Source organism: Callithrix jacchus, chromosome 9 (assembly GCF_049354715.1).
Source record: "Callithrix jacchus isolate 240 chromosome 9, calJac240_pri, whole genome shotgun sequence".
Taxonomy (NCBI): Eukaryota; Metazoa; Chordata; class Mammalia; order Primates; family Cebidae; genus Callithrix; species Callithrix jacchus.
The window spans coordinates 8,515,364-8,543,141 of record NC_133510.1 but is presented as its reverse complement, the minus strand read 5'-3'; the positions used below and the strand labels follow the sequence as shown (position 1 = coordinate 8,543,141).

General features: G+C 37.6%; 3 protein-coding genes across 9 annotated transcripts; all 3 read right to left on the bottom strand.

Moving 5' to 3' along the window:
• Positions 1-58: 58 nt before the first annotated feature.
• On the bottom strand, positions 59-16,324 carry WBP11 (WW domain binding protein 11). 4 transcript variants are annotated; one of them, XM_078338274.1, is made up of 13 exons: positions 16,146-16,290; positions 14,712-14,771; positions 14,156-14,263; positions 13,597-13,628; positions 12,160-12,253; positions 10,109-10,305; positions 8,569-8,702; positions 8,148-8,347; positions 7,383-7,574; positions 4,502-4,603; positions 3,786-4,079; positions 2,570-2,752; positions 59-1,069 (listed from the first exon to the last, which is right to left on the bottom strand). In XM_078338274.1, the coding sequence occupies exons 3-13, from the start codon at positions 14,217-14,219 to the stop codon at positions 636-638; spliced, it is 1,926 nt and encodes a 641-aa protein (XP_078194400.1). In that variant the 5' UTR covers positions 14,220-14,263; positions 14,712-14,771; positions 16,146-16,290; the 3' UTR covers positions 59-635. The 4 variants fall into 4 exon arrangements, with proteins under 4 accessions (XP_078194400.1, XP_035111165.1, XP_035111162.1 ...); XM_035255274.3 differs by lacking the exons at positions 14,712-14,771; positions 16,146-16,290 and adding an exon at positions 16,291-16,324; XM_035255271.3 differs by lacking the exon at positions 14,712-14,771 and having other exon boundaries at positions 16,140-16,290.
• On the bottom strand, positions 13,597-27,074 carry SMCO3 (single-pass membrane protein with coiled-coil domains 3). Of its 4 annotated transcripts, XM_078338277.1 has the most exons (4): positions 27,003-27,074; positions 16,146-19,541; positions 14,712-14,771; positions 13,597-14,263 (listed from the first exon to the last, which is right to left on the bottom strand). In XM_078338277.1, exon 2 carries the CDS (start codon positions 19,523-19,525, stop codon positions 18,848-18,850), a length of 678 nt encoding a protein of 225 aa, XP_078194403.1. In that variant the 5' UTR covers positions 19,526-19,541; positions 27,003-27,074; the 3' UTR covers positions 13,597-14,263; positions 14,712-14,771; positions 16,146-18,847. The 4 variants fall into 4 exon arrangements, with proteins under 4 accessions (XP_078194403.1, XP_078194402.1, XP_078194401.1 ...); XM_078338276.1 differs by lacking the exon at positions 14,712-14,771 and having other exon boundaries at positions 16,140-19,541; XM_078338275.1 differs by lacking the exon at positions 14,712-14,771.
• On the bottom strand, positions 14,755-16,108 carry LOC144577829 (uncharacterized). Its single transcript, XM_078338279.1, has 3 exons — positions 15,645-16,108; positions 15,188-15,355; positions 14,755-14,888 (listed from the first exon to the last, which is right to left on the bottom strand). The coding sequence occupies exons 1-3, from the start codon at positions 15,886-15,888 to the stop codon at positions 14,878-14,880; spliced, it is 423 nt and encodes a 140-aa protein (XP_078194405.1). The 5' UTR covers positions 15,889-16,108; the 3' UTR covers positions 14,755-14,877.
• Positions 27,075-27,778: the final 704 nt, after the last annotated feature.

The window sequence follows — 27,778 nt, the reverse complement described above, 5'->3', positions numbered from 1 at the left end:
TTTTTTTCCCCCATAAAAAAGGTATTATGTTTACACATTATCAGTAACACAGAGTATCTTGGTGTAGAACATTTATTTATTTTTCCCACGAATCACTCAAACTTTAGGTCAGTGGGAAATAATTTTAATCAAAGAATTGTACATTTTCTTCCCACATATCCTGCCTTGTCTTAGGAAATGACACTGTGATCCATTTCATTACAAGTAAAATATTACAAAATATTTACAGGAAAATATTAAAAATAAACAGAAAAGGCAAGATGAAATAAACTGTTTTTGTCAGAAATCTCTACTCCAGTGCCTACAGCACACAAGAAGAGAGTCAAAACAAAATAAGCAACAAGGATCCCTCTGATCACAAATTTCCAAAGAACTGGTGAAGAAACAGGATGAACACAGTGGTGTGAAAGGGAAAGATGTTAGCAGCACTGCTTCAATAACTGATGTATTCTGAATGAAATACTCTCTTTTATGTGCAGTAAATTCTGGACAAGGCTAAATTTTAGGATATTCCTTGAACTGAAATTAGAAAATACCCTGACAATGGAAGCAGCTCTTTCATCTAAGTTTAATAAGAGCCTCTTTCTCCATGGGCCACTGTTATGAACAGAAGCCTGTTCTGGCATCAAAAGCTGTCACAGTAGCCCTTCCATCTCCTTCATGAAAGCCTCATAGACATCATCCTTAGTTTGTACTGAGACAGGAACAGAAGGACCAGATTTGGGTGCTGCCTTGGCAAGAGGCGCAGCAGAATCATCCTCTGACTTTCTTTGGGGAGCAGCAGTAGCTCCTTTATTCTCCCGACGTACTCTCAGTGCAGTGGGCACAAATCGAGTAATCTCTGCCTTGGGATTAGTGATCTGTGGCTTGGCACTGATGGTTGCTGTGGCTTTCTTCTCAATGGTGGCTGCACTCGTATCATCCGCCTTGGGTCGCTGAATCAAGTTGGGTGGGGCACTTAAAACCCCAGGGTTCGGCAAGGGAGCTGGTGGGAAAAGCCCAGGGGGAGCAGGTCCAAGGGGAGGCACCAAAGGTGGGCGCATCATGCCAGGACGAGGTGGAGGAATACCTAAATGAATAAAATAGGCAGGATGAATACTACAAGAACTAATACAATTTAACTACTATTAAGGACATTTAAATATTAGTTGCCAATTTAAAAAAAAAATGGGTAACAACTTACAGAAAATATGCTGAACTTATGTTGCTTGCTTTCTAAACTCAGGAATATTCTATTATAAAACAATACTTACCTTCAACCTGTCTTCCTATACGTACAGTAATATGTTCTCTTCTTCTCTAAATCAATGTCCTACTTTAAAATATAAAGTGCCATCAACTGGTTTCAAATATTATTTCAAATCTCACATCCCAAGATTCTATTCCAGCTGGATAGTGCAGATATTAGTAAGTCAGGAGACTGATCCCCATGCATTATATTTCCATACCACTTCCCCTGCACAAAAAGGTAACAACAGGCAGGAAATAAAATTTTAACCCTGCTTATTAAATGCACATGGAGGCTGAGCATGGTGGCTCACACCTGTAATCCCAGTACTTTGGGAGGCTGAGGCATGTGGATCATTGAGGTCAGAAGTTTGAGACCAGCCTGATCAACATGATGAAACCCTTTCTCTACTAAAAAAAAAAAATTAGCAGGGCATGGTGGTGCACGCCTGTAATCCCAGCTACTTGGGAGGCTGAGGCAGGAGAACCGCTTGAACCTGGGAGGTGGAGGTTGCAGTGAGCTGAGATTGCACCATTACATACCAGCCTGGGCAACCAGAGTGAAACTCTGGCTCAAAGAAAAAATAAAATGCGCATGGAGCAAGAGAATGCAACTAATAACAATCTGTCATCACTACCAGGAAAGCACTCATGTCCTGTCAGCAGTTCAGACATAGATAGTATTCATATACCAAGAACCGCACATTTCAATTCTTCAAATGCCACTTTTAAATTAAAGTATTACATTTTGCCATATCTAAGATCCTACTGATTATATAAACTGATAATTATTCTGTGCATCACTGAGAGAGAGAGAGAGACAGGAAAAAAAAAAAGCCCCAGCTGGGGCACTTAAAAAAGCAGACCTTCACATGAAACTGGCACATTTTAGTGTGGGAAACTAGAAATAGACCTGTCACATAAAACAAGCCTACAAGAAAATCTGCATGTCTAACCTTGACACTAAGTAGAGGAAAGAGAAAAAAACTCTGTAATTTTAAACTTTAAATTGGTACTCAACCAGAGGTATGAAACAGCCTCATAACTACTAACTAAAACCAAAAAATTATCAAATAGAGAATTTAATCCCATGTTTTCTGGCTAGAAGTTCATCAAGTGACAGTGAGAACAAATACCAACTGGAAATTGTAAAAACCAACTGGAAGTGCAAATACCAACTGAAAGAATTCTACTTCAAGCCAGGCCAAGAGCAATTTAAAAACCACTACTGATTGTAAGATTACCTCAGATTTCAGAACACTGAAATGTGACAATATTTTTCAGAGCGAATGAAATAATAAACAGTAGGATACATTTTTATTATAGAAACTGAAAGCGTCACCTGGAGGTGCAGGGGGAGGTAGCCTTGGTGGAGGTCCCCGAGGAGGAGGACCAGGAGGCAGACCTGGAGGTGGACCTGGGGGAGGGCCAGGGGGTCGGCCTGGTGGTGGTCCTGGAGGTAAAAGTCGGGGTAAAGGCCCTCGGAGTCCTGGCATTCCAGGTGGTCTAAGGAATGGAGGAGCTCCTGAAAAGAGAAAAATGATACATTAATGTCACACAAATGTACATTAAGTAATAATTACGGCTTAAAAGTAACTCAAATATGGATTGACTTTAACCTGAAATCAGATCCACTTCAAAAACTTAATGAAACATACATGAAAACAGAGTTCATTCAATATCTGAACACCAGAAAAAGAGTACTAGATTTGTTGAGGATCTTTAATTTCCCAACACTGACTAAAAGCATACTCAATCACAGCTCTGCAGTGCTGGAAATATACAATGGTGATAAGAATTCTTAAATGTTTACAGTATAAGCTGAAAAATGGAATAAAAAAATGCAATGCTTTAAGGACCCTTCCCCCCCAAAACTCAAGAACATATAAGACCATTAAGAATGACATACTATAGGTAACTTTCCTTTGTACCAATCGGAAAATGATGAGCTCAACTGAAGAAAACTTAGAAGGCTGACAACAGGATGAAGGACTTGAATCACAAATAGCTGAAAAGTTCTCTGTGCTTCATTTTACGATCTTTTTATACTTTTAAGCTGAAAACTTAGTAAGATTAAAACTTAATAAAACTTAATGAGACCTAAGATTAATCACCTTTGCCTCTAAAAAAGATCTACAACTAAAAAGACTATGCAGATTACACTGACATTCAACATTCCTAACTTAAGAACACAAGACAGTATTAATTGTGTCTTACTCCCACTCCCACTCACTGCGAGTTTAGAACTAGGTCAACTTATCATACTAAAAAGCAATACTAAAGAAAGCCTCCATTACATGTTCAAGTTTCTGTCTGCTGTAATCACAAGAACTCTGAAAAAAGGAGTGCTTTGGAGAAAAACAGGTGCTATCAGTAGAACTATGAGTTGCAAACAATAGTTTGGGAATGAACAAGTTTTACCTGTCCTTTAAGAATTCTTCACATCTTAGAGAATTCCATTAGGAAGAAACAAGAAAACATGAACAACAACAATGCATATTTTTTGGAATGACTTCACTAACCTCACTTAAACTTTATTTATAGTATTTAAGGCTTACCAGGAGGTGGACCAGGAGGAAGGCCCGTAGGTGGCCCAGGAGGCCGTAATGGTGGAGCAGGTGGTGGTCCAAGAGGTGGTGGTCCTGGCATGGGAGGTGCTTGTATCTGAGAAGGAGGAACAGACTGCGGGGGAGCCTGCTGCTGTGAAGAAGCAGTGGATGTGCCATCGGAATGGGATTCCTCTTTATGTTGTTTCTGTGATTGCTTTTCTGCTTCAGAGTCATCAGAATCATCTTCATCATCATCTTCTGAAAATTCCTCTACCTCCCGTCCCTCCTCAGGGATTTCTTGACCTGAAAAAAATTTTAAACCCAATAAATACAGTTGATTCAGTTTTTTCAGATTGGAGAATAGCAATGACTAAATACACATGGTTAACAAATATGTTCTTAAAATTAAAAACCAAATAGTCTTCTTCAATAAAATACTTAGATGTGAAAGAATAAAATAATATTCTACTCATCTATGTTAGTGTAGCATAGTGGAATGAACTCAGACTTTAAAAGAAGATAGACCAAGATTTAAATGCCAGTTCAACCATTTACTTGCTGTGTAACTTTGGGCAGCCTATATAATGGCTCCAAACCTTATTTCTGTAAAACAAGGGCTTATTATTTACTTGAAGATAGTTGAGATACTAAATGGAAAAATGTATGTAAAGCAATTAGCGTGAGGAAACACTAAAAGGTGATTCACTATTTTTTCCCTGCCTTACCTGCCATACGAAGCATCATGGCTTGAAGAGGAGTCAGTTCCTTCATATTTTTCTTTTTCTTCCTTGATTTTCCAGGCATATCTGCAAACCGTACACTCAGACCTAAGGGGACAGGGAGGGAGTGAAGCAGATTGGGTTCAACAAAATTCAGTAAATGTTTACTATATAATACTGTAAAGAACTAGATATGATTGCTACTCACTACTTGACAGAAGTGCAGGAAGAGACAGCTATGTTAATAATATGAACACCTGGATAAAAACAATTTTCTTGAAAATATAAATTACTAAAATTGGTCAAGGAAGTGATAAGTCCAGAACATACAAAACTTAAATGGTCGCTAAAGATCTCCTCAAAAGCTACAAATAATTTTAGGAGGAAATTCAGCCAAACATTAAGTTACAGAAATCTCCTAATAAAGAGCATAGGAAAAGAAGAAACGGGCCGGGTGCGGTGGCTCACTCCTGTAATCCCAGCACTTTGGGAGGCCAAGGTGGGCAGGTCATGAGGTCAGGAATTTGAGACCAGCCTGACCAACATGCTGAAATCCCGTCTCTACTAAAAATACAAAAATTAGCCGGGTGTGGTGGTAGGCACCTGTAATCCCAGCTACTCAAAAGGATGAAGCATGAGAATCAATTGAACCTGGGAGTCGGAGGCTGCAGGAAGCCAAGATCATGCCACTGCACTCCAGCCCAGGCGAGAGAGCAAGACTCTGTCTCAAAAAAAAAAACGCAAACAATGAAATGTTACCCAACTCATGAAGCTAGCATAACCCTAATACCAAAAATCATCTACTGACCAACATAAAATATAAGCAAGTTTATGCACGTTTATAGCAGCACAATTTGCAATTGCAAAAATCTGGAACCAATCTAAATGCCCATCAACCAATGAGTGAATAAGGAAAATGTGGTATATATCCACCATGGAATACTATTCTGCCATAAAAATGGAACAATATAATGGCCTTTGTAGCAACCTGGATGGAGTTGGAGGCCATTATTCTAAGTGAAGTAACTCAGGAATGAAAAACCAAATACTGTATGCTCTCACTTATAAGTGGGAGCTAAGATTTGAGGATGCAAAAGCATAAGAATGATACAATGGATTTTGGGGACTCAGTGGGGAAGGATGGGAGGGGAGTGAGGGAAAGAAGACTACAAACTGGGTACAATGTATATACTGCTGGGGTGATGGGCCCCTTGAAAATCTCAGAAATCACCATTAAAGAACGTATCCTTGTAACCTAACACCACCTGTTCTCCAAACGTTATCAAAATTAAAATTTACTAAAAGGAAAAAAATACATAAGGACATTGATTCTAACAGTGTTTTAAAAGCCAGCAATGTAATTCACTACAATAAAGAACTTACAAAGAACAAAAAATATAATAACATCCCAACAGATACATAAAATATATTTATGATTAAAAAATAACCCTCTTAGCAAGCTAAGAAGAAAAAGAACTTCTTAACTGACAAAGGCTATTCATTAGACACTGGATAGGAGCATTCTCGGTAAACATTTTAGGAGGAGAATAGTTCCAAGTGGAGAGGACTTTAGTTTTGTTTACCCTGTATCCTTAGTGCCTAGAAAAAAATGCCCTGTGTATAGTAAAAACTCAGTAAGTATGAGCTGAGTGAATATCAAGTCAGAGTTAAGACAGCCATTTTCATAACATGTGTCTTGATGAGTATATATAAAAAAAATCTGGTTGGGTGTGGTAGCTCACGCCTGTACTTCCAGCACTTTGGGAGGCCGAGGCAGGTGGATGACCTGTGGTCAGGAGTTTGAGAACAGCCTGGCCAACATGGTAAAACCCCATCTCTTCTACAAATACAAAAATGAGCTAGGTGTGGTGGCAGGCACCTGTAATCCCAGCTACTTGGGAGACTGAGGCTACTTGGGAGAATCGCTTGAACCCAGGAGGTGGAGATTGCAGTGAGCTGAGATTGCGCCACTGCACTCCAAACTGAGCAACAAGTGTGAGACTGTCTTAAAAAAAAAAAAAAGAAAAAGAAAAATCTCTTGGCAGAATAAAAGGAAAAGAAGGCAAGAGACCACATAGTCACAGAAAAAAATGGAGCTGCTGTGGCTCTAATGGCTTTCTACTTTCTAGTTCTGGTTCCTACCTAACGGTTCTCTATACATTACCAGCTCTATCTAGTCTTTTTAACTAGCTTTTTTTGTTGGCAACCATGATTCTTAAGACACAGCAGGGGAAAATTTGTCATCAATATTAATGTTAGTATTGCATAGTATTATATAAGTATTCTGTTGTAGGCTACAAAAATAATCCCAAAAGAAGCTCCCAAACTGCTGAGGTTTGCAGAATTAGTGTGCATTTTGCACTGCCAGTACCTATTACAAAGATTAAAATGTTCTTGACAAATATCATAGCTTCTTTTAAAGAGTACATGTAACTCAATTTGAATTTTGTAATAATCAAAACATACACATTATAGACACAATATGTTTCATGATTCCACTCATGAGTGTACCTGGGTTTAAATTCTGATCCTGGTTCATAAGATATAAGATACCATAAAAGGGCTTCAAAGGTGGGGCTATTCTCCTTTCTTTCCTATAACATACCATAACATATGCTTATGCTAGTGAATAGTTCTTATACCTTTTACCCTAAAGTGAACTTTATCACAGACATTTTTATTACACTGTTTAATGTTTTTCCTCATAAATATCCACTGAGTACTTACTGTGTCAAAAACTTTCAAAATTTTAATACACAAAGATGAATACAGCTATGACCCCTACTTCCAAAGACTTCACAGGACTTTCACAGATTGGCTAATAAATTAGGACCTTCGGCTTGTTTCCTCTTTATCGATCAATTTGTAATCCTTCCTCTGCACATACCTGACTTCTTTTCTTCATTGTTGTCTCTCTCCCCGTCATCACGGTGCACAAATTCATCCCCCTCACTTTCTCCATCTGATTTGTCAGTGTCACTGTCATCAGTACTGTCATCATGCTTATCTTGATCCATGTCCTCAGGATAGCCATCATCTTCACTGGTGCTAGAAATATCATCATCATGACCTCGCTGGGCTGAAAAGTGGGAAGGGAACATGGAGAAGTAACATTACTGGATCCTCTAAAACATGGTACCCAGAAATACTGAAAATTATGCTATTTTAACTCAAGACTGTAACAATTCTTACAAAAAAAAAATTCCTGTACATAGCTATTCATACAGTCTAACAATATTTTCATTTGCCAATAATTTTAAACACTACTTTTTGGTAATTTAAGATTTTTTTAAAAAGAGGTTCTAATTTGAGAACTCATTTCCTTTGGCAACAATCATGTTTATATACACATAGAGTCAGTGAATGTATACAACACTGTAGTCTGATGACAACGAGCTAAAAGGGAACAAGATATACAAGTCTTAAAAGATAGAGTGACATCTCTAAGAAGAGCTTAATTTAAAACACAGTATACTTATGTATGATGCTGTTACTTGGGTAGATCCTATAATTTACCCGACTGTATGTATATTAGTATTTACATGACATCCTCTCATTTACTTCCTAAGCTCTGAGAGTGGTGAACAATATGTTAAACAGGGCCAACATAAAAAATGGTCATTATAACAGCAAAAGAACAGTCACTTCTCACCAAGTTCAGGACTATATAACATGTCTTCATCTCGCCTACGAGGGGGAAGATCGAGGGCAAAACCAACTTTACGGCCATACATCTGCACGACTTGAGGAGGAGGTGGACCAGGAGGAGGGCCAGGAGGTTTTCTGCCAGGGGGTAAACGTGGAACACCATGTCCAAGAAGAGGAAGGATGGAAACTGCCCGAGTTGGAGGTCTGTCAAAAAAAAACCAAAAAACCCCACAGTAATCACTTAATAATAATGAGATATTTTTCTCTTCTAAACAATTTTCAAGGGATTTCTTATTTTACATTTAATCAAATTTCATACTGTTTACATCCACATTGTCTTTTATTTACCCCAGCATTAATTCTGGTAGTGGACAGTCAATTTGTGCTTTTACCAAATGAGCTCTGATTGTGAACTGCTTCCTTACCCATAGGCTGAGGTTTTCTTTAGGATGGAGGGTGGCTGGGCACCAGGAAGTGGAATGTCCTGGATCAAAATGTTGGAAGGAGCATGTGGCATATCTGGCAAAGGAATACTCTCCACTTCCACATGCTGAGCATTCTGAAACAGAGAGAACCTTTCAGTATTACGATAAAAAAATCATCCATAAACTAAACGCTATAAATGACAAGTCAGCTGTTTCATGACTCAGACATGCTTTCCAACTAACATAAATATCACTAAAAACTCCCACAAAAATAGCCTCATGTCAATACTTCCAAAGACTGTCAAAGAATTGAAAGAAATCTTTATTACTGAAAACACCAAAACACAGCTGTTTTTTCTCCTCTTACTATCAGGTAAGTCTTTTTGTATATGATTCGAAATAGCTGTTGTTTAGAGAAATCCAACTGTTAAAAGTACCTAACACCAAAGTTACCCTATTTAATATGCAGGGTGATAGAAAAATAATACATGTCAACTAACAAATGTATATATCCAGTGGCGCAGGTTGGGCCCATGAGCTTGCCTATGTTGAATTTCTGTTGTGTATTAGCTTAGCCTACCTAAGCAAGTTAACTTGTGCCCTTATCTGTAAAATGAGGGGCATATTACCTCCTTTACAGAAATAACAGCATTTGATTTTTTCCCTTCTTTGAGGTAAAATTTACAAAACGTACAAATTCAGTCAAGTTTTGACAAATGCATATACCTCATACTCCTTCCCAATCCACCTCTAATATCCCCCAAGGCAACCACTGCTACATTTTTTTTTCCTGCATAGATTAGTTGTACCTAGAAATACAGATTAGTTGTACATATATTGTTGTACATACATTGTACACAGATTAGTTGTATTCTAGAAATGAAATTGTAACGATGAAATTAACTTAGCTTGTTGAGATTTATTGGTAATTTTTGTTATATTTCATGTTGCTTTGAGTATTAGATTATCCCTTTTACTGCTGAACAGTATTCCATTGTATAAATATACTACATTTTAATTATCCATTATCTTATTAGTGAATACTAGGCTGATCCTAGTTTTGAATTAATTTCTCCTGTTTAAATACAGAGGATTAGATTTGCTGGTTCATAGGGTAGACATGTTTAGTTTTAGAAGAAATTGCTATGAGGAAGAGGTTCAGCATGATCCATTCTCCCATTAACTTTTTAAATCTAAGTACAACTGAGCATCCCTAATGGAAAATTTAAAATGCTCCAAAATCCTAAACATTTTGACTCCCATATGATGCATGGTGGAAAAATCCACACCTGATGTAATATGATGGGCCGCAGTTTTGTTTCATACACAAAATTATCTTCAGACTATGTGTATATGAAATATAAATTTCATGTTTAGACTCAGGTCCAGTCCCCAAAATATATGCAAATAATCCCCCTCCCTCCCTAAGAAAAACCCCTAAATCCAAAACACTTCTGGTCTCAAGCATTTTGCATAAGGGATACTCAATCTGTATAATATTTTAGTTTATCTCTCAAAAAAAAAAAAACACCTTGATTACCTTGACAGCATCAAAATATTGGCTAAGTTGAGCCCTCTTCTGCTCATACTCTACTTCTAGCTTTCTCAATTCTTTGTAAATATCTGGATTCTCTTTTTCATAGAGTCGCAGAATACGTTCAAAGGTTTCACGCAGCTTTTTACGCTTATCTTTCAGTACTTTCTCATTTAATTGTGGCTGTTGCACTGGGTTAAACTCTGAGAGAAAAAGCAGATTATGGGATTAAAGGAGGGGCCACTTCAATTAGTTATCAATAGGTTACGTAATAAAAAGCTCCATATATGGTGAAAAGTTTTAAAGAGCTCTAGATACGAAACATACTCTTTTCAACTTTATTCAAAGAACTACAATTTTATTAAAATCCCCACCCCTTTTAGATGGCCACTAATTTTACTTTTCTCAGAAATGCCACCAAATTAAGACTTCTTAATTAAGAGAGCCAATGCATGCTTTTTTCTGCCTTAACTAGTCTGTACTGAGTTTTATAAATTGTAACTGGAACCCTGATGAATAGTGTTGTCTTCACCCCTTTCCTTTTTTTTAAAAAGAATAACAAGTTTATCTTCTTCTTTAAATCCTATTAACTATTAATCTTGGTAATTTATTCAAATCCAGAAGGTGTAGTCTTACACCATACTATTCCTAGTGTGATTAGGAAAAGCATTGAATGTCTGAGTTTTAATCTCAGCTTTGCCACTACACAGCAGTGCGACCTTGAGAAAGCTATGTAATCTCGCTGTGCCTGAGTTTCCTAACCTGTAAAATAGGGATAGTACACCTACCCTAAAAAATTGTGAGGATTAGAAAACAAGTGGGAAAAAACTGGTGTGTAGCAAGATAACTACTCGAAAAATCTCAGTTATTACTATTTTCTCCTTTGAAAACAACACATAACATCTGGGGTCATTTAATGAAGGATTTCCTGATTCCCCAAGGAAAGTAACTGTCCTTGCTGATATTTAGACCAGAATAAAGAAGTAGGATCAGTTATAGCTGAACTGGGAAAGATCTGGAATTCTGGAGCCCAACCCAGAACTCTTACCCAGGCTAGCTGCCCAGATTCTCCGACATTATTTCAGAAACCTTTAATAGCATAATGCCATGACTGGATTTTTTGTACTCCATTTAATGTATCATTGAGGAGTTTCACTGCATCTCTTTTACTTACTACTCTGTTTTTGGACAAATCATAGAACTTGTAAAGATCACTTTAAAATACTATTTTAAAAAGATGACAAAGGGTAGAAGACAAAGTGGCAAAAATTTGCCAGGTGAAAAGCACATGGAAGTTAACTAGACTATTTTATTTTCTGCATGTTTGAAAATTTCTATTAAAAGAAACAAATAAAATATTCTGCATGCTCTAATATCAAACAGAAAGGGTATCTGTGGGTTAGGGTAAAGTTTCCCGCAGCGGCATCAATGATTCTCAAACTTGGATACAAAAAAACATAACATCCAGCCATTTCACGTGATTCCAGTTATATCAAAGCAGCGATACTTAAGATGCACATGGAGAGTGAATAAAATGATGCTATGGAATGTGAAAAAGGCAAAGAATCCTGGTATAGTATTTTATATATTTGGTTTTAGGTATTCGATGATTTTTTTCTACATCTTTGCTAAAAATTGGAAATTTTTGCTAAAAATTTGGATAAACTGGAAATGCCTTATATTCACAGTGGCCTGATACTTAGATTTACATGGTAGTTGCCAGCATTAAATAAAAGATGACAAACAAAAAACCCAAAGTTATTTCATAAACCAGATTCTTTTCCTGAAAAGCAAGCTGGCCAAACTGAGCTTCTGTTCTCTCATAGTAACAATTAGCTGAAAGCCAAATGACTGCTCCCCTCTCATTCTGGTATCTGGGGTCTCCAGTTTGCAACAGCCCTCTAGCACTCCATTTTGCCTCCCGAAACTAACATTAAATCCAAGCATCAAATGCTATTGCGCTGTTCTGTTTTACTTACGCCTATGCTGCTTCACTCATTACCTGTCTGCCTCTGTATGTACCAGACTGTTACAGCTGCCTGTTTGTAAATTCTTACCCATTTCATCCAATTTCTCCATGTCTCGGATAATCTGTTTTGGATCCTTCATCTTTAAAACGGCAGCTCGAACCATCATGCGCTGTTTTTTGTTCTTATAAAAATAAAAGAGGGGCAGAACGTCAACAAGTCAGACACTCATGAGTTTTATTTCAACTTGCTTTAAGAATCTAAACAGAATTTTGAACTCCTTGGCTTCTGATCACTTGTTTCAACCACCAGAAACAGCTATGTAATTTTTTTTGCTTTAAAAACGTTTAGACCTTTCAAAAAGATGAATGCTATTTTTAAGATGTGCTTTCTTAGGAAAGCATTTCTTTTAACTCTGTGAGATCTTTAGCAGTTACTTAAACACACATACATACTTTAAATTTCTTTTTTTTCTACCTCTTATTTTCTTAAAGACTTCGGGTGATTGTTCCTGCCCCCTGTTCTAAAACCTCTGCTAGCTGAATTCCAAAATTTTCTTTATCAAAAAAAAAAAAAAAAAAAAAAGCTCAAAGGTTTAAGTGCTGAAATTATATAAAGAATATTTCGGCTGGGTGCAGTGGCTCACACCTGCAATCTCAGCACTCTGGGAGGTTGAGGTGGGCAGACCAAAAGGTCATGAGTTCGAGACCAGCCTGCCAGTATGGTGAAACTCTGTCTCACTAAAAATACAAAAATTAGCCAGGCGTGGTGGCAGGTGCCTGTAGTCCCAGCTACCTGGGACGCTAAGGCAAGATAACTGCTTGAACCCAGGAGGCAGATGTTGCAATGAGCCGAGATTCCACCACTGCACTCCAGCCTGGGTGACAGAGCAAGAATTCGTCTCAAAAAAAAAAAAAAAAGATTTAAAAATTTTGCAGAATTTAATGCTAAACATGAAGACACAATTGAACATTATTTAAAATCTGTGTCGCTTCTATGTATTAAGGCACAATACTATAAAGCAAATTCTTTCTTATTCCGTTGAAGTACTTAGTCACAAATCCAACAGCTAAGAGGAAAATGCTAATTAGGAAAATGGATACATAAAGCTAATATAGCTATAAATATTAGAAACCAATATATATAGTTAAGCTAATGTAATATACATAATATACAGCTAATCAGGAAAATGGATATATAAAGCTGTCTAGCATCATATTTATTTCCATTCTCATCAGTAGGCTTTAAAAGTTATGTTTTAATAAATAACAAAAAAGAATGATTTTCAAAAGTATATAACTCATTGGGAAAAGTAGTCAAATATCATTATAACCTGTGTGAGCTTCTCTGCAAAGTTACTTCAGTTCCTTAGTAAATTTTGGCTTAGTTTATTTCACAGTTTTTATAAAAAGCATAAAGCATCTTTTCTCATAAAATTAGAAACGTTATTCTGAAACCCACTAATCCCAAATCACAAGATGTGCCAAACAATACTTAAAGTTTTACAAGACGCTTCTGAAATCATACCTTCTTTAATTCTCTCTTCCGGGCTTCCTTTCCTTTAAAAGAGAGGGAGATATAATAAAACTTTTGAATCTTGAACGTTAGCATTTCCTCCAATTTAATACAGGCAAGTCTTAACTGTGGGGAGTTATAGTATGCACTGTAAAATAGCAGCATCTTTGGCCTCTATTCACTACATGCCAATAGCATCCCTCAAATTACGACAAAAATGTGAAGACATTTTAAATGTTTCATAAAAAACAACTATGAGTCTGAAGGAAAAGGATAACATAAAATGCTAAACAAGGGCTTGCAAAACTAATTTGCTCAAAATTTCAAATACAAAGAGAAAGCTTTCAGCCAATTCTACTGTGCAAGTCAATCAAATTTGAAAAATATTGTTACTAATTTATTTATTTGCATGTTTAAAGTCTTAATCATGTGCCCATACAAACACTAAATATACAATTTACTCCTCTTATCACTGCTGGTCTTGCAATTAAGCCACAGGGAAAGAAACCCCCTAATATTTGCAATTTTTAACACCATCCTACTTCATCATTCCACACCAATGGCCACTTACGGGCTTGGTCTGTGGGGTTCATAAATTTTCCACTCTTGGTGGATGACGTAGATCTCCGTCCCATGTTGACAATCTATATGGTTTACTTGTTCATTAAAAAAGAAAAACCTGTGAAGGTGAAAACAAAGAAACAGCTTATATCTTCTATATTTATTTATTTCTTTTTCTAGTCCTTACTAATTTCTGAAAAGAAACATTCCTTTAATTATAAATTCTGTGAGACCGTTCTTTCCTTAGTTTTGACTTTAATGTCCACGAAAGATGGCATCAACTTTCTTGACCATGAAAATTTAGATCTCTATCATTCTTTAGAAATATGATGAATGTGAAGCCCACTTCGAATATGCTCAAGTCATCAGTTTAACCCTTTTTTATGGATCACAGCATTGACTATGTCAACTGATTAAAAAAAAAATTGAAAATGCGTTAACGGTATGACACAAACCATGAACATCAGAAGCCATTAGTCCTTCTACTATAACGTCCCTTTATTAACATATAATTGTAAAAGAAGAAGAAGGGAATGAGCGTATAAATCTGGGCTCAAAACAAATACCTCGCCCTTGCCTCTCTCCATGGTTTTTCTTGGCATGTATCCTGTACGTTCTCAACACCTCTAAAACAGTAAATTGTTGATATAAGCATATTTAATTCTCACTGATTTAAGCATATTTAATTCAGATTCGGTTCTAATTCGGACATAATTCTTGACGCTCAAGAGTTCAAAACACAACTGAAAATGCAAATATTTGAAATTAGTGCTATATTAAGAGGTCCCCACAACTTAAATACTAAGATATATATATTTTCTTACCAATATCTGGCTCCCAATATATATTTCTTAAGGTAATTAAAAATAATACTTATGTTTGAGGAAAAAATATTTTATAAGCTAAAACTTTTATTAACACAGTACAATCAATATTACATGACTTCTTCCTCTTATTTCAAAAGAATGGGGCTTAATTTTTTGAAGCCCAGTCTTTCCAGTAATAAAGGTGGACAAATTTGCTTCCTTTTCCAAGTAGGCACCTTTTAAAGGTAAGAAAGGGGAGATTTTGTCAGACGAGTTTATTAGAGTTAATTTCTCTTTCACCAAGTGTTCAACTGCCCCGATTTCCGCCAGATGTTTCAGAGCTGTTTTGCTGGCAATTACTTCAAGACGAAGGTGACAAAGGCTCTGATTTTCAGCTTTCTCATCTAAAAAATGGGGACATTAATTACTTTACAACAAAGCTCTGAGGATACAATGAGGTTACAAAAAAACACATCCTGTGATGTCTGACTCACTATTTAACTATAATCTTTATAATGGATCTACATTCCTGGCCCATATACCCTGTCAAGTGGTTTCCTTGTCAGAAAAACTGGGTGGTGGGAGAGTAGCAGGGAGCAGGACGTGGGGAAGGAGGAAAACAAGCAAAATCAGTACAAATACAAGCTTTGATTGGGTGCGTTTCCGTGCTCTCCTAAGGGTCCTCAGGCTCACGTTCTGAATCTCCTCCCCCACAAATGAAACACAACGAATTGCAGAGAATTTCACGGAAGATACTGGCGCTTAAGTCTGCACAGATTAGTTTTTCGTCTGCAAGCGGGGCCGACTGGGAAATCAGGCCAAATAACCGTTGCGGAACTCTAAATAGCCAAAGAGGCTTCAATGACATAGGGTCCAGGTTCACCAAAGGAGGCAAAAGCAGCAACTGCCGAAACCATAGCGACGGTTGACCGACCATGATTCCAGGTACGAGACGTGAAACCCAAGGCTACCAATCAACGTGCACAGGAAGCCGCCCCAACCGACCCGGGCGAAGCCAACCGCGTAACCGCTGGTCGTCGCGCCACCCCAGGCCCAGCAATACCCCAGTCCGCAACCGGAGACCCCACAGGAGGAGCGGGGCAGAGGGGCTGGGTGTCCCTGAAGCCGCTGCGCGGGCCGCAGAAGGGACCAAAGAGACAAGGAAAGAGTAGAAAAGCAATCCCATACACTCACACTTCTGCTGTGCTCCCAGGACTGCGAGAAGCGGGGAGGGAGCGATTCCCGGCCTCTTTTACCGGTAAGGGCCTTCAACTCAGCCCCTCGGTCAACACCTCAGCTACCGCCATCTTGAAACCTCGCGCCCCTCCGCAATCCTTACGTCATTTCCCGTTCCTCCGTCCAGCCTTCTCTCTGCGTAGCTCAGTCCCGGAACCATAGAGAATACCCGAGAATCCAGGACCAGAGTCGCTTCCGGCTCCATACAATACCCAATTGGTTGGTTATCGGCTAAGAGCCCGCCTCACTGCGAGTATCTAGTACAATAGGAATTAGAAGACGAAAACTGCTATCTGATTGGTTGACGATCCTGCCTCGAGTTGGAGGCGTTCTGACCTGATTGCTGGGATCTTAGTGCGTTGAGCTGTCAGAGAACCGTGCGTTCTGCAGATAGAGAAGTGTTCTGCGTTTTCTGTTTCATAGAATTACATTAGTTTTTGGATATTTATGTTTCCTATGATGCAGGCAGGTGCCATCCTCTAGGGGTGTTTCAGTTTGTGGACGAATACCCAGATAACATTTGCCACTGAGTTTAATCTGCTTTGTAAGCACCAGGTTATCCCATGTGGGCGCCTGGTACGTGTGGAAATTTAATAGGCAGGCAGAACAGAACATTCGTAGACCTGAACAAATAAATCGGCACCCTTGTTAGAGTCGCAAATTGCTTATACGGGCGGTGATTTATTATTTATTAGTATTGTTTTGAAGAGGAGATAGGGGCATACATATGCAGTCGGTTTTAAATTTATGCGTGGGGAAGTTGATCTATATTGGCTCTATTCCAGACTGGTCTTTTCATCAGCCAAAAGTCCTCTATGATGTCACTCTACGTACGGGATTTTCATCAGCCAAAAGTCCTCTATGATGTCACTCTACGTACGGGATTATTCACTTAACTCTAGGCTTCGTCCCTACCCTCTACTCCCTCTTTCCGTACCTTCTAGCCTCTCTTTCCCTGAGTCTACCCCCACTTATTTCCCTTAAAGGTAAGTTTAAACATTTAAAAAATTATCCTACAGGACACACTTAGTTATTTCTAACCTTAACCTGAGTATCCCATGTAGGAAGGCTATTCTTACCATCAGTTATAAATATTTCAAATGTTGGTGGGGATACATATTAATTTTTAGCAGAATCTTTAAACTGCCCTTAGCGGTGTAAGAGCATTCCTATCATTCCAATACCTAAACTTACCTTTGTGTTAGGAAATTCTTGATTTGACTTTAGACTGAATTTGAGTCTCAGAAAGCAATGACAAGATCTTACAGGTTAAAGCTGATAAACCAGGTAATACATTAAACAGAAAATAATCTTGAATGTTGAAGGTGAACTAAGTTGTAATGTTTTGCAGCTAGTGTTTTTTTCTTTCTCTGCACCATAGTAGTGGTCATAGTTTTGCAACTAGTTTTGAAAAACAATGCTAGAAAAGAAAGAGAAAACAAAGTGTATGTTGGAAATAGTAAAGTCAAGTAGCTAAAATTTTTCATCTAGCTAATATTTTTAATATATGCTGAGCAGTTTTTATTTCAATACATTTCTTGTACTTGGATGGGAGAATCAACTATAACAAACAGTCTGGCATCAACAGCATATTAATAATTTTGTCAGTATAGACTAAAAGAGTCCTCTTGGGAATTATTCATTGACAAAGGATTGAGAAAACAAACACATCTGCAGAGGTTCAGCTGAACCATTAGGCCTCCATGGACTTTGGCGCTTTCTGAAATTAGGTACTTAGTGACATGGCTCACCTAATATGTCATGTAGCAAAGGCAGCTGCCTCCTTTTTGCTAGTGTTGAAAATGAAACTATGTATTTTTTTTCTGAAAACTTATGTTATAATAAACTGTGATTTTCCTTTAAATGACAAATGCTTTAAAAGTACTGACCTTCTATTCTGCATCCTAAATGCATTTTATTCATGTGTAGCTGTGCTTAGCTTGCTTGTCTTTTAAATGTTTCAGTGTTTGAAAATTCACTTGAGCCATATTTAATCATCACAGTTGGTCAGGGTTGATTGCAGTTATAGAAACAGGACCTTTATGTTTTTAGTTTTGATTTTTACCATTTTAAAATCCATCCAGTTTACATTATGTAATTAGTAGATGTTTACAGATCTTCTTCCTGTCCTAATTGAAGCAAATTGTTACAAACTGTTTTTCAGTCTCTTCCAGTTTACAGAAAACCAGATTTACTCTGATGGTCAAAAATATGGTAGTGTTTCTGTCCCATTCAAAGGCCCACAATTTATTTCTAGGCAGAAGTTACTAAGTATGTCCCATTATAACTAAATCATGTTTGAAGCTGGTGATAGAAATGAGAGTCTCTGCCAATGTAAAATTTAAGAATTTTTATGAAATTAGAAAAGGAAAAAGTAACCCCTATACTTGCACTCTGTGATATCATTTACCCTGATGTTAATCTGGTAGAGCAGGGTGTGAAAACATCCAGGGATATGATTTCTTTTACCTCACAGGGTCTAGCACCAACTGATCCAGCCATTGTTGACTCAAAACTCATCTAGTCATCTAGTCTTGGCATCTCTAATTTCCCTCTCCAAGTCCATATTGGAAGCATCTAAAAAATGAACCTAATCAAAGAAACAAACATGTTACTGAAAAGGAAGCAGAAAAACATTCCAGTGCAGATAAAATGGCTGTTCATTTCATTTGCTGTTTCACTGTATTGGTGACCTCAGTAATAGCGTGATTATATTTTTCTGAGGCTGACTTGAACTCCACCAGATGCTTCTCATAACTTTTGATGGCTGCTTGAAGCTGTGTTCTTTCCACTGCTCCCAGGATGGCACGGACAATCATATCTATGCCAAGGCCAAGAACAGCAACTCCAATACTACCAAGGAGAGAAGCACCAATTTGTGCTAACACAGTGACCAACTTGTTAATGATGCCAGTGGTGACACTGGAGCCCACAAGTTTCACAGCGACTGCACTGGCTGCAGATGTAGCTTCTCCCAGAATGACTGAAATAACCTTTTGCACTATCGCAATTTTCTCTGTTTCTCTTTCCTTAATATCCTGAAGTTTTCTGTAGAGGGTTGGCTCTAGCTTATCTTTTAGTGCTTCATCCACCGTTTGCACTTCCTTTTGAATGTCCCTAATGGCTTGGATGACGATGTCGCAGTTTTCTTTGATAGTCCCGTCTCTTTTCATCTCAATGGAGGCCAGCCTGCACCCCAAGTGCACATTTAGAACCTCAGTCAGCTTATTGGTGACGTCGAAGCTGTCAGATAAGCAATCAAGGAGCTGCTGGTGAAGACGATTTACTTCCTGCCGCCTCTTTGGGTTCTCTGGATAGAGGAAGTCACTTTGGGCCATATTTCCAGTGTGATCGCTGAAAAATAAAATGGTACATTTTTACTCAAAGTCTTAAAAAATATCTGCTAACTGTGTAGAAGGGACTAGGAAATCTTTTTCATCATGAATAGCAAAGAAGCAATATGCTGTCTAAGGAGAATTCCTCAGAATGCTCAACAGGTTCTTTAAAACAGTTATTGTTAAGAAATTTGGAGTCGGTATGAAGAATGTAGGCAACAGAATACAACCCCTTTGATGCATACATTAAGGTATTAGATTTTGTGGTGGGAAATAAATTAAGGCATTAGATTTTGTGATGGTGGGAAATATTCATGTCTCTCAAGCATCTATTAATAAGCATGATTGTTTCCAGGTAATATTTAATAACATTTATTTGAAACACACCCCAATTTGAACTGCTTAGCTCTTGATTACTAGAGCTCCTTAGTTTCCCCAACCCCTACTCACCACATCGACCATGCCTACCAGACTGATTTCTCTAGCATTTGGAGTTAAATTGATAATCAGGGCCAGATGAATATTCATAACTATGAATTTACAGGGCTACTTTTTGTGTTTCAATATTTGGTGGTTTTAATTTAAAATACTCAAATCACTTTATATTTTTCTACAGGCAAATTATTTGTTTTCTAAACCTAAGGGATATCCAAAGGCAACATACATATTATGCTAGAATCTTTAAAAATTTTTTTGGGGATAAGAGTATATATTCAAGACTCTATGGATTAAAATTTCATGTGGGGAGAAGGTAGGCACTATACAAGGCACAATATTAATCAGAGATAAGCACATGGCTATCTTTGTGATTTTCCATTTGCAAAGCATATAAATTAAATTATTTAGAATGGTCTAAATAGTATTGCACCTGGGCATTATTTAGATAAGTTAGAGTTAATGTCAGAAAAAAAAAATGGCATTTTACAAAAGTATTAAAGAATAAGGGGGTAGGCACCGCGGCTCAGGCCTGTAATCCCAGCAGTTTGGGAGGCTAGGGCAGGTGGATAACTTGAGGCCGGGAGTTCAAGACCAGCCTGACCAACACAGAGAAACCCCAACTCTACTAAAGATACAAAAATTAGTGTGGTGGTGCAGGCCTGTTGCTGGAAGCTGAGGCAGGAGAATCACTTGAACCCAGAGGAGGAGGTTGCAGTGAGCCGAGCTCGTGCCACCGCACTCCAGCCTGGGTGACAGAGTGAGACTTTGTCTAAAAAAAAAGAAGTGGTGAGGGTACATCATAGAATTAATAAAATAAACTTGATAAAAGGCTTCAGCGTTTGTCCTTCTGACCTACGGTACCATTTAGAAACCACTAACAGTCATGCTCTTGTGTTTATTTGGATGAAAAACCTAAATTTGAGCCAATAAAATCACGATGCTATTCAATATGCATACTTTCAGTAGCCTTTCTATGTGGCTGGCACTTTTATTTTTTTTTTTTAAATTAAAACGTTGGGAGAAAAGAAAAAAAGTTCTCTATCCACATCCATGTGGAATCTGGCACAGTCTCTTTTTGAGTAAACAACATTGTAATTAATTTGGACCCTCTGTCTTGTGCACCAGGGTTCTTATTCTGCTTAAGGGGAACCTCAGAAGCATGGGATGAAGGAATGAAGATGTTTTTCTTTCAAGAAAGTAAACCTGAAAACAACCTATCCTCCAAATCGTACGAATATAATTTGGAAAAGGAAAAGGGAAAATTTTCTGAAATGGTTTGGAACATAAATAACCATGTATGTTATTAGATTTAGAAAAAATGCACTGGAACCTCCTGGTAAAATAAATCGCCATGGTCAGAAATTCATTTTTATCCTGAATTCAAATCCAGCACACATACACACATATACAGGCACACACGTGTAACAGACACATTTCCACAAAACAATACTTAGAAACTTTTCTAATCCAATTCCCTTTAAAGAAATTGCTTGTTGAAGATCTGGCAGATATTCTCTAAACTCACCAATGGGTTGCAAACTGTAATTTGATAAGCACCGATTTGGACTTGGAATTTTCTTTTTTTCTTCTAGTTATTTTCCATTAAGTGTTTGTCTTTTTTGACTCCTGGTTTTCAGATCTTATCACGAAATCAAAACTCTAGTTTCTGACTGAATTTGGAAGAAAATTAGCTGTATTTCTACTCAGACAGTTAGGTGAGAGTTTTCTTATCCTGCAAAAATCTCTAGAAGCTATCATATGCCATTATACGAAGGCATAGTTTCCAGAAAAGGTGGGTGGTTCTGTCTACCTCAAGATACACAAATGGAGAAATGAACCTTCCTCCTGGATGGGAGGCAGAATGCGTCCAACTGGTCGGCTCATTTTCAGTTAACTCATTGTTTTATCACGACTTTGCAAATTAATCATAAAATGTATCTGAAAGGCTAAAGAGGTAAGACTTATTTTTCAGGAAAAAAACAGGGCTCTTCTCCCATCCCCAGCATTAAAACACCATAAAAACGAAAGAGTAAACGTATGGTACAGGTACAAGAGTCAGTGAATTAATGGAGCAAATTAGTCCCCAAAGCAGACTCTTCTATCTGTTTAATGATGATAAACTATAGAATCTCAAATCAAAAATAATCGAAATGATTACTCCACAAATGATCCTGAGTCATGGGCTAGACTTTGGAGTTAAAAATTAATAACAAAATTGTTAGTGTAATATATGTTAAAAAATTAAATGGTAGCTAAAATAAAATGGATAATTTTCAAATATATGTATGCAGGAGGACTTTATAAGCCTAAAATCAATGAAAAAAAAAGATGTGCAAAAATGTGACTAACAAAGACAGCCAATGTAAAAAGAACTGAAAGCAAACTGGAGAAAACGCAAAAATGCATTGTTATTTTTAAAAAGCTGGGACAGTCTAATATATAAATGAGTGAACAACCTTGAACAGAGTACAAAAAAAATAGTAGCTAATAAAATGGCGAGAGAAGTTCGGTCTTACTAGAAATCAAAGTGTAAGACATCATATGTTTTAAACTACTAAAGTAATGTTTTTCCTCCTTGTAAGTAGTCATGCTCTTGCATTTGCACTCTTATACTCTTCTTCGAAGGATCTAGACGTCAGTCCATGACTTTGTTTGGATAACAAGTTTGTCTAAGAGCTGTTATGATGTGCTGAGAGTTATGTTTTTCTTACAATGAAAAATGACTTTTATTCTGAGTCCGGTTTACCTTCCTAGGTTTTTTCCTTAGGGTGGGGAGTAGGGAGGGTTTTCTTGTGCTGACAGGTCTTCAGCAGGCCTGCCACCATACCTGCTCAGGTATGTCTGAGCTTCAGTACTGAATACAGCTCAAGATTATTTCCACACCCCAAATGAGATAAGGAGCACTGGGGAATTAGGAAGAGGAGAGGTGGGGATTGAAGGTGAAACTATTGAGTTGTTTTTTGGACAGGTGAAGTTTGAAGAGCTTAGTGAAGAAGGCAATTACTGATCCGTTAGCAATTTATCTAATAGGTTAGCACTTACCGTGTGTAAGGTCATATGCTTGCACCACTCTGCAAAGTGTACAAAGATGAAAAAGACATGGTCCTTTCGTTTTTGGAATTTCTAATCTAATTAGGAAGTTAAGACAGATTTATAACTATAATGTCTAGTTGAAAGTAACATGTCATACAGAATTATAAAGGTACAGTTGGTATTTGACTTGTGCAAATTTGTTTTAAACAACCCACACTTTAACATATAATATATTGGCACTGTGGTTGTATGGAGACATTTAGTCATCTAGTAAGGTTAACAATTTGTAACTTTTCAAGTAAGTATTTTTTTTTTTTTTCTTTTGAGACAGAGTTTTGCTCTTGTTGTCCAGGATGGCGAGCAATGGGGCAATCTCAGCTCACTGCAACCTCCACCTCCCGGGTTCAAGTGATTCTCCTACCTCAGCCTCCCCAGTAGCTGGGATTACAGGCATGTATTACCATACCCAGCCGACTTTTTGTATTTTTAGTAGAGACAGGATTTCTACATGTTGGTCAGGCTGATCTCGAACTCCTGACCTCAGGTGATCCACCCGCCTGGGCCTCCCAAAGTGCTGGTATTACAGGCATGAGCCACTGCTCCCTGCCTCAAGTAGATCTTCCTAAATATGTGCTTGACAATTAAGGAGAGGTTGAGCACCACATGGAGAACCACAGTTGGCAGCGTTCAGTATTTTCACTGCTGCCCTTAACAGTTTAGCTCTGGCCCCCACAGTGATAACTCCACTGCACAAAACAAAAGCCCTGCAGTTACTTGGAGTCATTCTTCTTAAAGATCATCATTGTTACGCAGGCAAACTTCAAGTGATATTTTACAAACAATCCATATGATTGTGCCTGAGAGGAGTTCTGAGCCATATCCTTTCTCCATCTTATTCCGTTTTGGTGGTGACCTGTCACTTTCAAAGACTGTGGCACCAACAGCAACTGGTATATTTACTCCAGCCCTAATTAGCTACACCTCTTGTATAGTAACTTTGAACTTCTACGTAATTTGAATTATCGCATGACGGTGCTTCCTGTCAGTGAAAAATTCTACTTGGGGAATTACCGTCCACTTATGTACACAGTTTGTGCTATTATTCGAATATTTTATTGCAGTTATCCATGAAATGGGTTCTGTAGTGCCTTGGAGCAGCCGATGGGGAATTGCTAGCCAGCAGGTGGAGCTGTTGGTCTCTGGGACTCCCATTTTTTATGTGGGCCTTTGCTGGACTGGAGCAGCTATGCTGCTCTGCACATTTGGGCTCTGGGTGGGTAAAATTTTATTTGATGAGAGAGTTCTGTTGCTAAAACAAAGTTTGGAAATTTTTGACTTGTTATTTTACTAAAAAATGACAAAAACATCTGAAAGTGCTGATGTCATTGATCAGCACACCTTAAGAAATGAAAATGGAGATGATGGTTTTTGGACCTAACTTTGTCAATTGTTTTGAGTTGAGAAGTTAGCATTTAAGATTAAAGCGCATATAAGATATGGTAAAAATATACTGATAATTGTATCTAAAAGTTAATGTTTAATGACATCACACAGTTGTTTTAGTTTTTTCAGAAAGGGAAAATATTGGTTATCATATGTTCAAATAAAACTTTTTAGGGTACTTTCGTGAATAACAGTAGTGTGTGGACTGTCGAGTGTTATTGGAACTTAGAAATTAATATCAGGGTGATTAGAGAAAGCTTCATGCGGAAGGCAATATATGATTTGTGCCTTGATAGAGGGTATATTATGGAGAAATTAAAAGTGAACGGTTTTGTAAAACATAATTTTTTAATATAAACTTATTACCAGTAATATATAAACTTTTTTAAATAGAGGAAAAACACCCATAAACCTACCATCTTACGTTTGATTTTTGTATTCATTTTTAAAACTTGTTTATATGCATAAGTGTCTTTACAAAGTTATAATAGTGTAAATTAAATTCTTCTTACATTAATTCACTTAACACTTTCTCCTGTTTATAGTTTTAAAAATATTTTATCGATGACATGTACTATTCCATATCTTTTCTGTAATTGAATAAATTCAAAACTGTTTCACTGTCACAATATTCTAATGAGCATTCTGATACCCACAGATTTTTTTTCCTGCATTATTTGGATTATTTTCTTAGCATAAATATCTAGAAGAATTACATAATTAGTGGCATAAGTAATGGGAATTAAATTTTTATTACTTTTGGTATGTATTGTAAACTGCATTCCAAAAGCTTTTACCCTGCTACCCCAAATCCATTTTTATGGCAGGATGCTAGTTCTCTGTCTGTCTCTCTCTCTCTCTCTCTCTCTCTCTCTTTCTTTCTTTTTCAGTTTTTAGTTGAGATCTAGGAGGTACATGTACACGTTTGTTGCCTGACTGTACTGTGGGATGCTAAGGTTTGGGGTTCGAATGATCCTGTCACCCTGATACTGAGCATAGGGCTGGTATCTTTCAAAGTCAAAGATGGTCCTGTTTAAATATTGCTGATTTGGGAAGTGTAAGGTTAAATTTTAAAAAGAGACGTTCTTGTCTGCTTGGAAATACATACTAAACATGTTAAAGGTAAAATGAAATGGTCTCTGAGATTTGCTTGCAAATAATCTGGAAAGAATAGGGGTAGGGTTATAGAGGAAATTACATTGGACTTGTTTTGATAATCTTTAAAGGTGAGTTATGGGTACATGGGAGTTTACTATATTATTGTCTCCACTTCTGTGTATGTTTGAACTTTTTTTTATAATAACAATTAAAGAAAGAGCTGGGCACGGTGGCTCACGCCTGTAATCCCAGCACTTTGGGAGGCCGAGGCGGGCGGATCACGAGGTCAAGAGATCAAGAGCATCCTGGCCAACATAATGAAACCCCGTCTCTACTAAAATATAAAAAAAAAAATTAGCTGGGCGTGGTTGCGCGCGTCTGTAGTCCCAGCTGCCTGGGGGGCTGAGGCAGGAGAATTGCTTGAACCCGGAATGCGGAGGTTGCAGTGAGTGGAGATCGCGCCACTGCACTCCAGCCTGGCGCCTGGCGACCGAACGAGACTCTGTCTCAAAAAAAAAAAAAAAAAAAAAAAAGAAAGAAAAAAGAAAGAAAGAAAAACATGACCGTGTCTAAATCTCTGATGTTTAGTCATTAGTGCTCTATGAGGTTTTACGTTTCTTCTTGCTGTCACTTTCCCTCACTGTCCAAACAGGGTTTTGCTGTCGTGCATAGTTCCCTTATTTGGAGTGTGGAAATGGGATATAGGTAAAGTCAGGAGCCTTTCAGGAGAAAATAACAGCTTCTAACTAGTTCTGAGTCTCCTGTAATTCAAATGAAAACCGTGGCCTTTAATTAAAACAAACATTGATCATGATGTGATGATGATGATACTCTTTGTAACATAAATTCTTTGAAAGTTTCTGTACAGAAAGAATAATATTAAAGTCATTCATCAGCATTTATCAAGTGCTCACTGGTGAGGCCTCTACGATATCCCTTGAGGCATTTGAAAAAGACAGTGTTCCTTGTCTTTAACACGATAACAGCCTGTTTGGAGGCACACAGCAAGTGCTCAGAGATATTTAGATATAACATAATTTATGAAAGAGTATGAGGACTATACATTAACCAACCACGTTCATTCATTCACAGATAGGGACTGAGTATCCATATTATGACACAGAAGGAAATGGTACTATCCATATAAACTTCACACATTCACACAGGTATCATTTTATCCTTAATCCTTCTTAAAATTGATGTCTTTACTGCTTCTCTTCCACTCTGACCTAATCAGTCCTAGAAGTGGTTAATTTGCTTCCTTCCCTGTTGTCTTCAGAGAAGGCACCAAGGAAGATTCCTTCTAAATCACAAGGAACATGTCACGGGATCCTCCTATAACAAAGCTGTCTTTTTGCTTTATTCTATTTATATGGTTAGATTCAAGACTGACAGGCTATTTCAAATTCCTGTTGCCATTGAGAAAGAGTATGATATCAGAACTGATAGAAATATCCATGTTGCTTACCTCGGTGTGTTTCTGAGTTCCGTGGTCCCAGCAGTTGTTTAGGAGTATTGTTAAAGTGCTTTGGTTTCATCTGGATATTTCTGATGGAATGTGATGACTTAGAGACTTTGCTAGTCTCTGCTGGGTCCCTCTGCCTGTCTGGTTTATAGGCTATTTCTACATGGCTTGGACTTCAGAATTCTTTTATTAAGTTATATTAATAAAAACAATATACAGTATTAAGTTATATAAACTGGAAGACAGCATGGTAAAACTTATTTTTAAATTTCTGTTCTTTAATGGACTTTTATCGTTGAGAAGCACTATGGAACCGAGCTGATTCAATTTAGTGGAGAAGATGGCTCTTTGATGGCAGCTCTCAGATATTGGGATTTTCTCTTGTCAACTATTCCAGATATTAAGTTTCTTTTAGCTTCTGTTGCAATTGCACCTCTAACTGTTGCTGATTATTTAAATTCTCAAGAGATATAAATACAGTTACTTGTATTCAATATTTTTCTCTTCTTTCCAGCTAGGAGTTCTCCTCTTTTTCACTCTCTCTCTTCCTATGTTGGTGAATTTTCTTGACAATATAAAAACCTTAAAGACCAACTTGACTCTTTTTCCTGAAAGCTCAGATCAGAGTCTTCCCTGCTGCTTCTGGCTTCCGACTTCATAGCCACTGATTCTTCCACAACTCAGTCATAGGGAAGTCACTCAGGCCCAGTGTAACTCAGTGAAAGACTGCAGGCTTTACACTCAGGCAGTCCTGGTTTTGTGTGCTTCAGGTACCACTT

What these genes read in the sequence shown, in the direction of transcription:
- WBP11 (XM_035255274.3), bottom strand. Translation starts at nt 14,219, where the DNA reads ATGGGACGGAGATCTACGTCATCCACCAAGAGTGGAAAATTTATGAAC. An exon ending in GGAAGAGAGAATTAAAGAAG is followed by an intron (nt 12,254 to 13,596) that starts GTATGATTTCAG and finishes TATTTTTATAAG; the next exon opens with AACAAAAAACAGCGCATGAT. An exon ending in ACCTCCCCCTGCACCTCCAG is followed by an intron (nt 1,070 to 2,569) that starts GTGACGCTTTCA and finishes TTATTCATTTAG; the next exon opens with GTATTCCTCCACCTCGTCCT.
- LOC144577829 (XM_078338279.1), bottom strand. Translation starts at nt 15,888, where the DNA reads ATGGTCGGTCAACCGTCGCTATGGTTTCGGCAGTTGCTGCTTTTGCCT. An exon ending in TGGGGGAGGAGATTCAGAAC is followed by an intron (nt 15,356 to 15,644) that starts GTGAGCCTGAGG and finishes CCCATTTTTTAG; the next exon opens with ATGAGAAAGCTGAAAATCAG.
- SMCO3 (XM_078338276.1), bottom strand. Translation starts at nt 19,525, where the DNA reads ATGGCCCAAAGTGACTTCCTCTATCCAGAGAACCCAAAGAGGCGGCAG.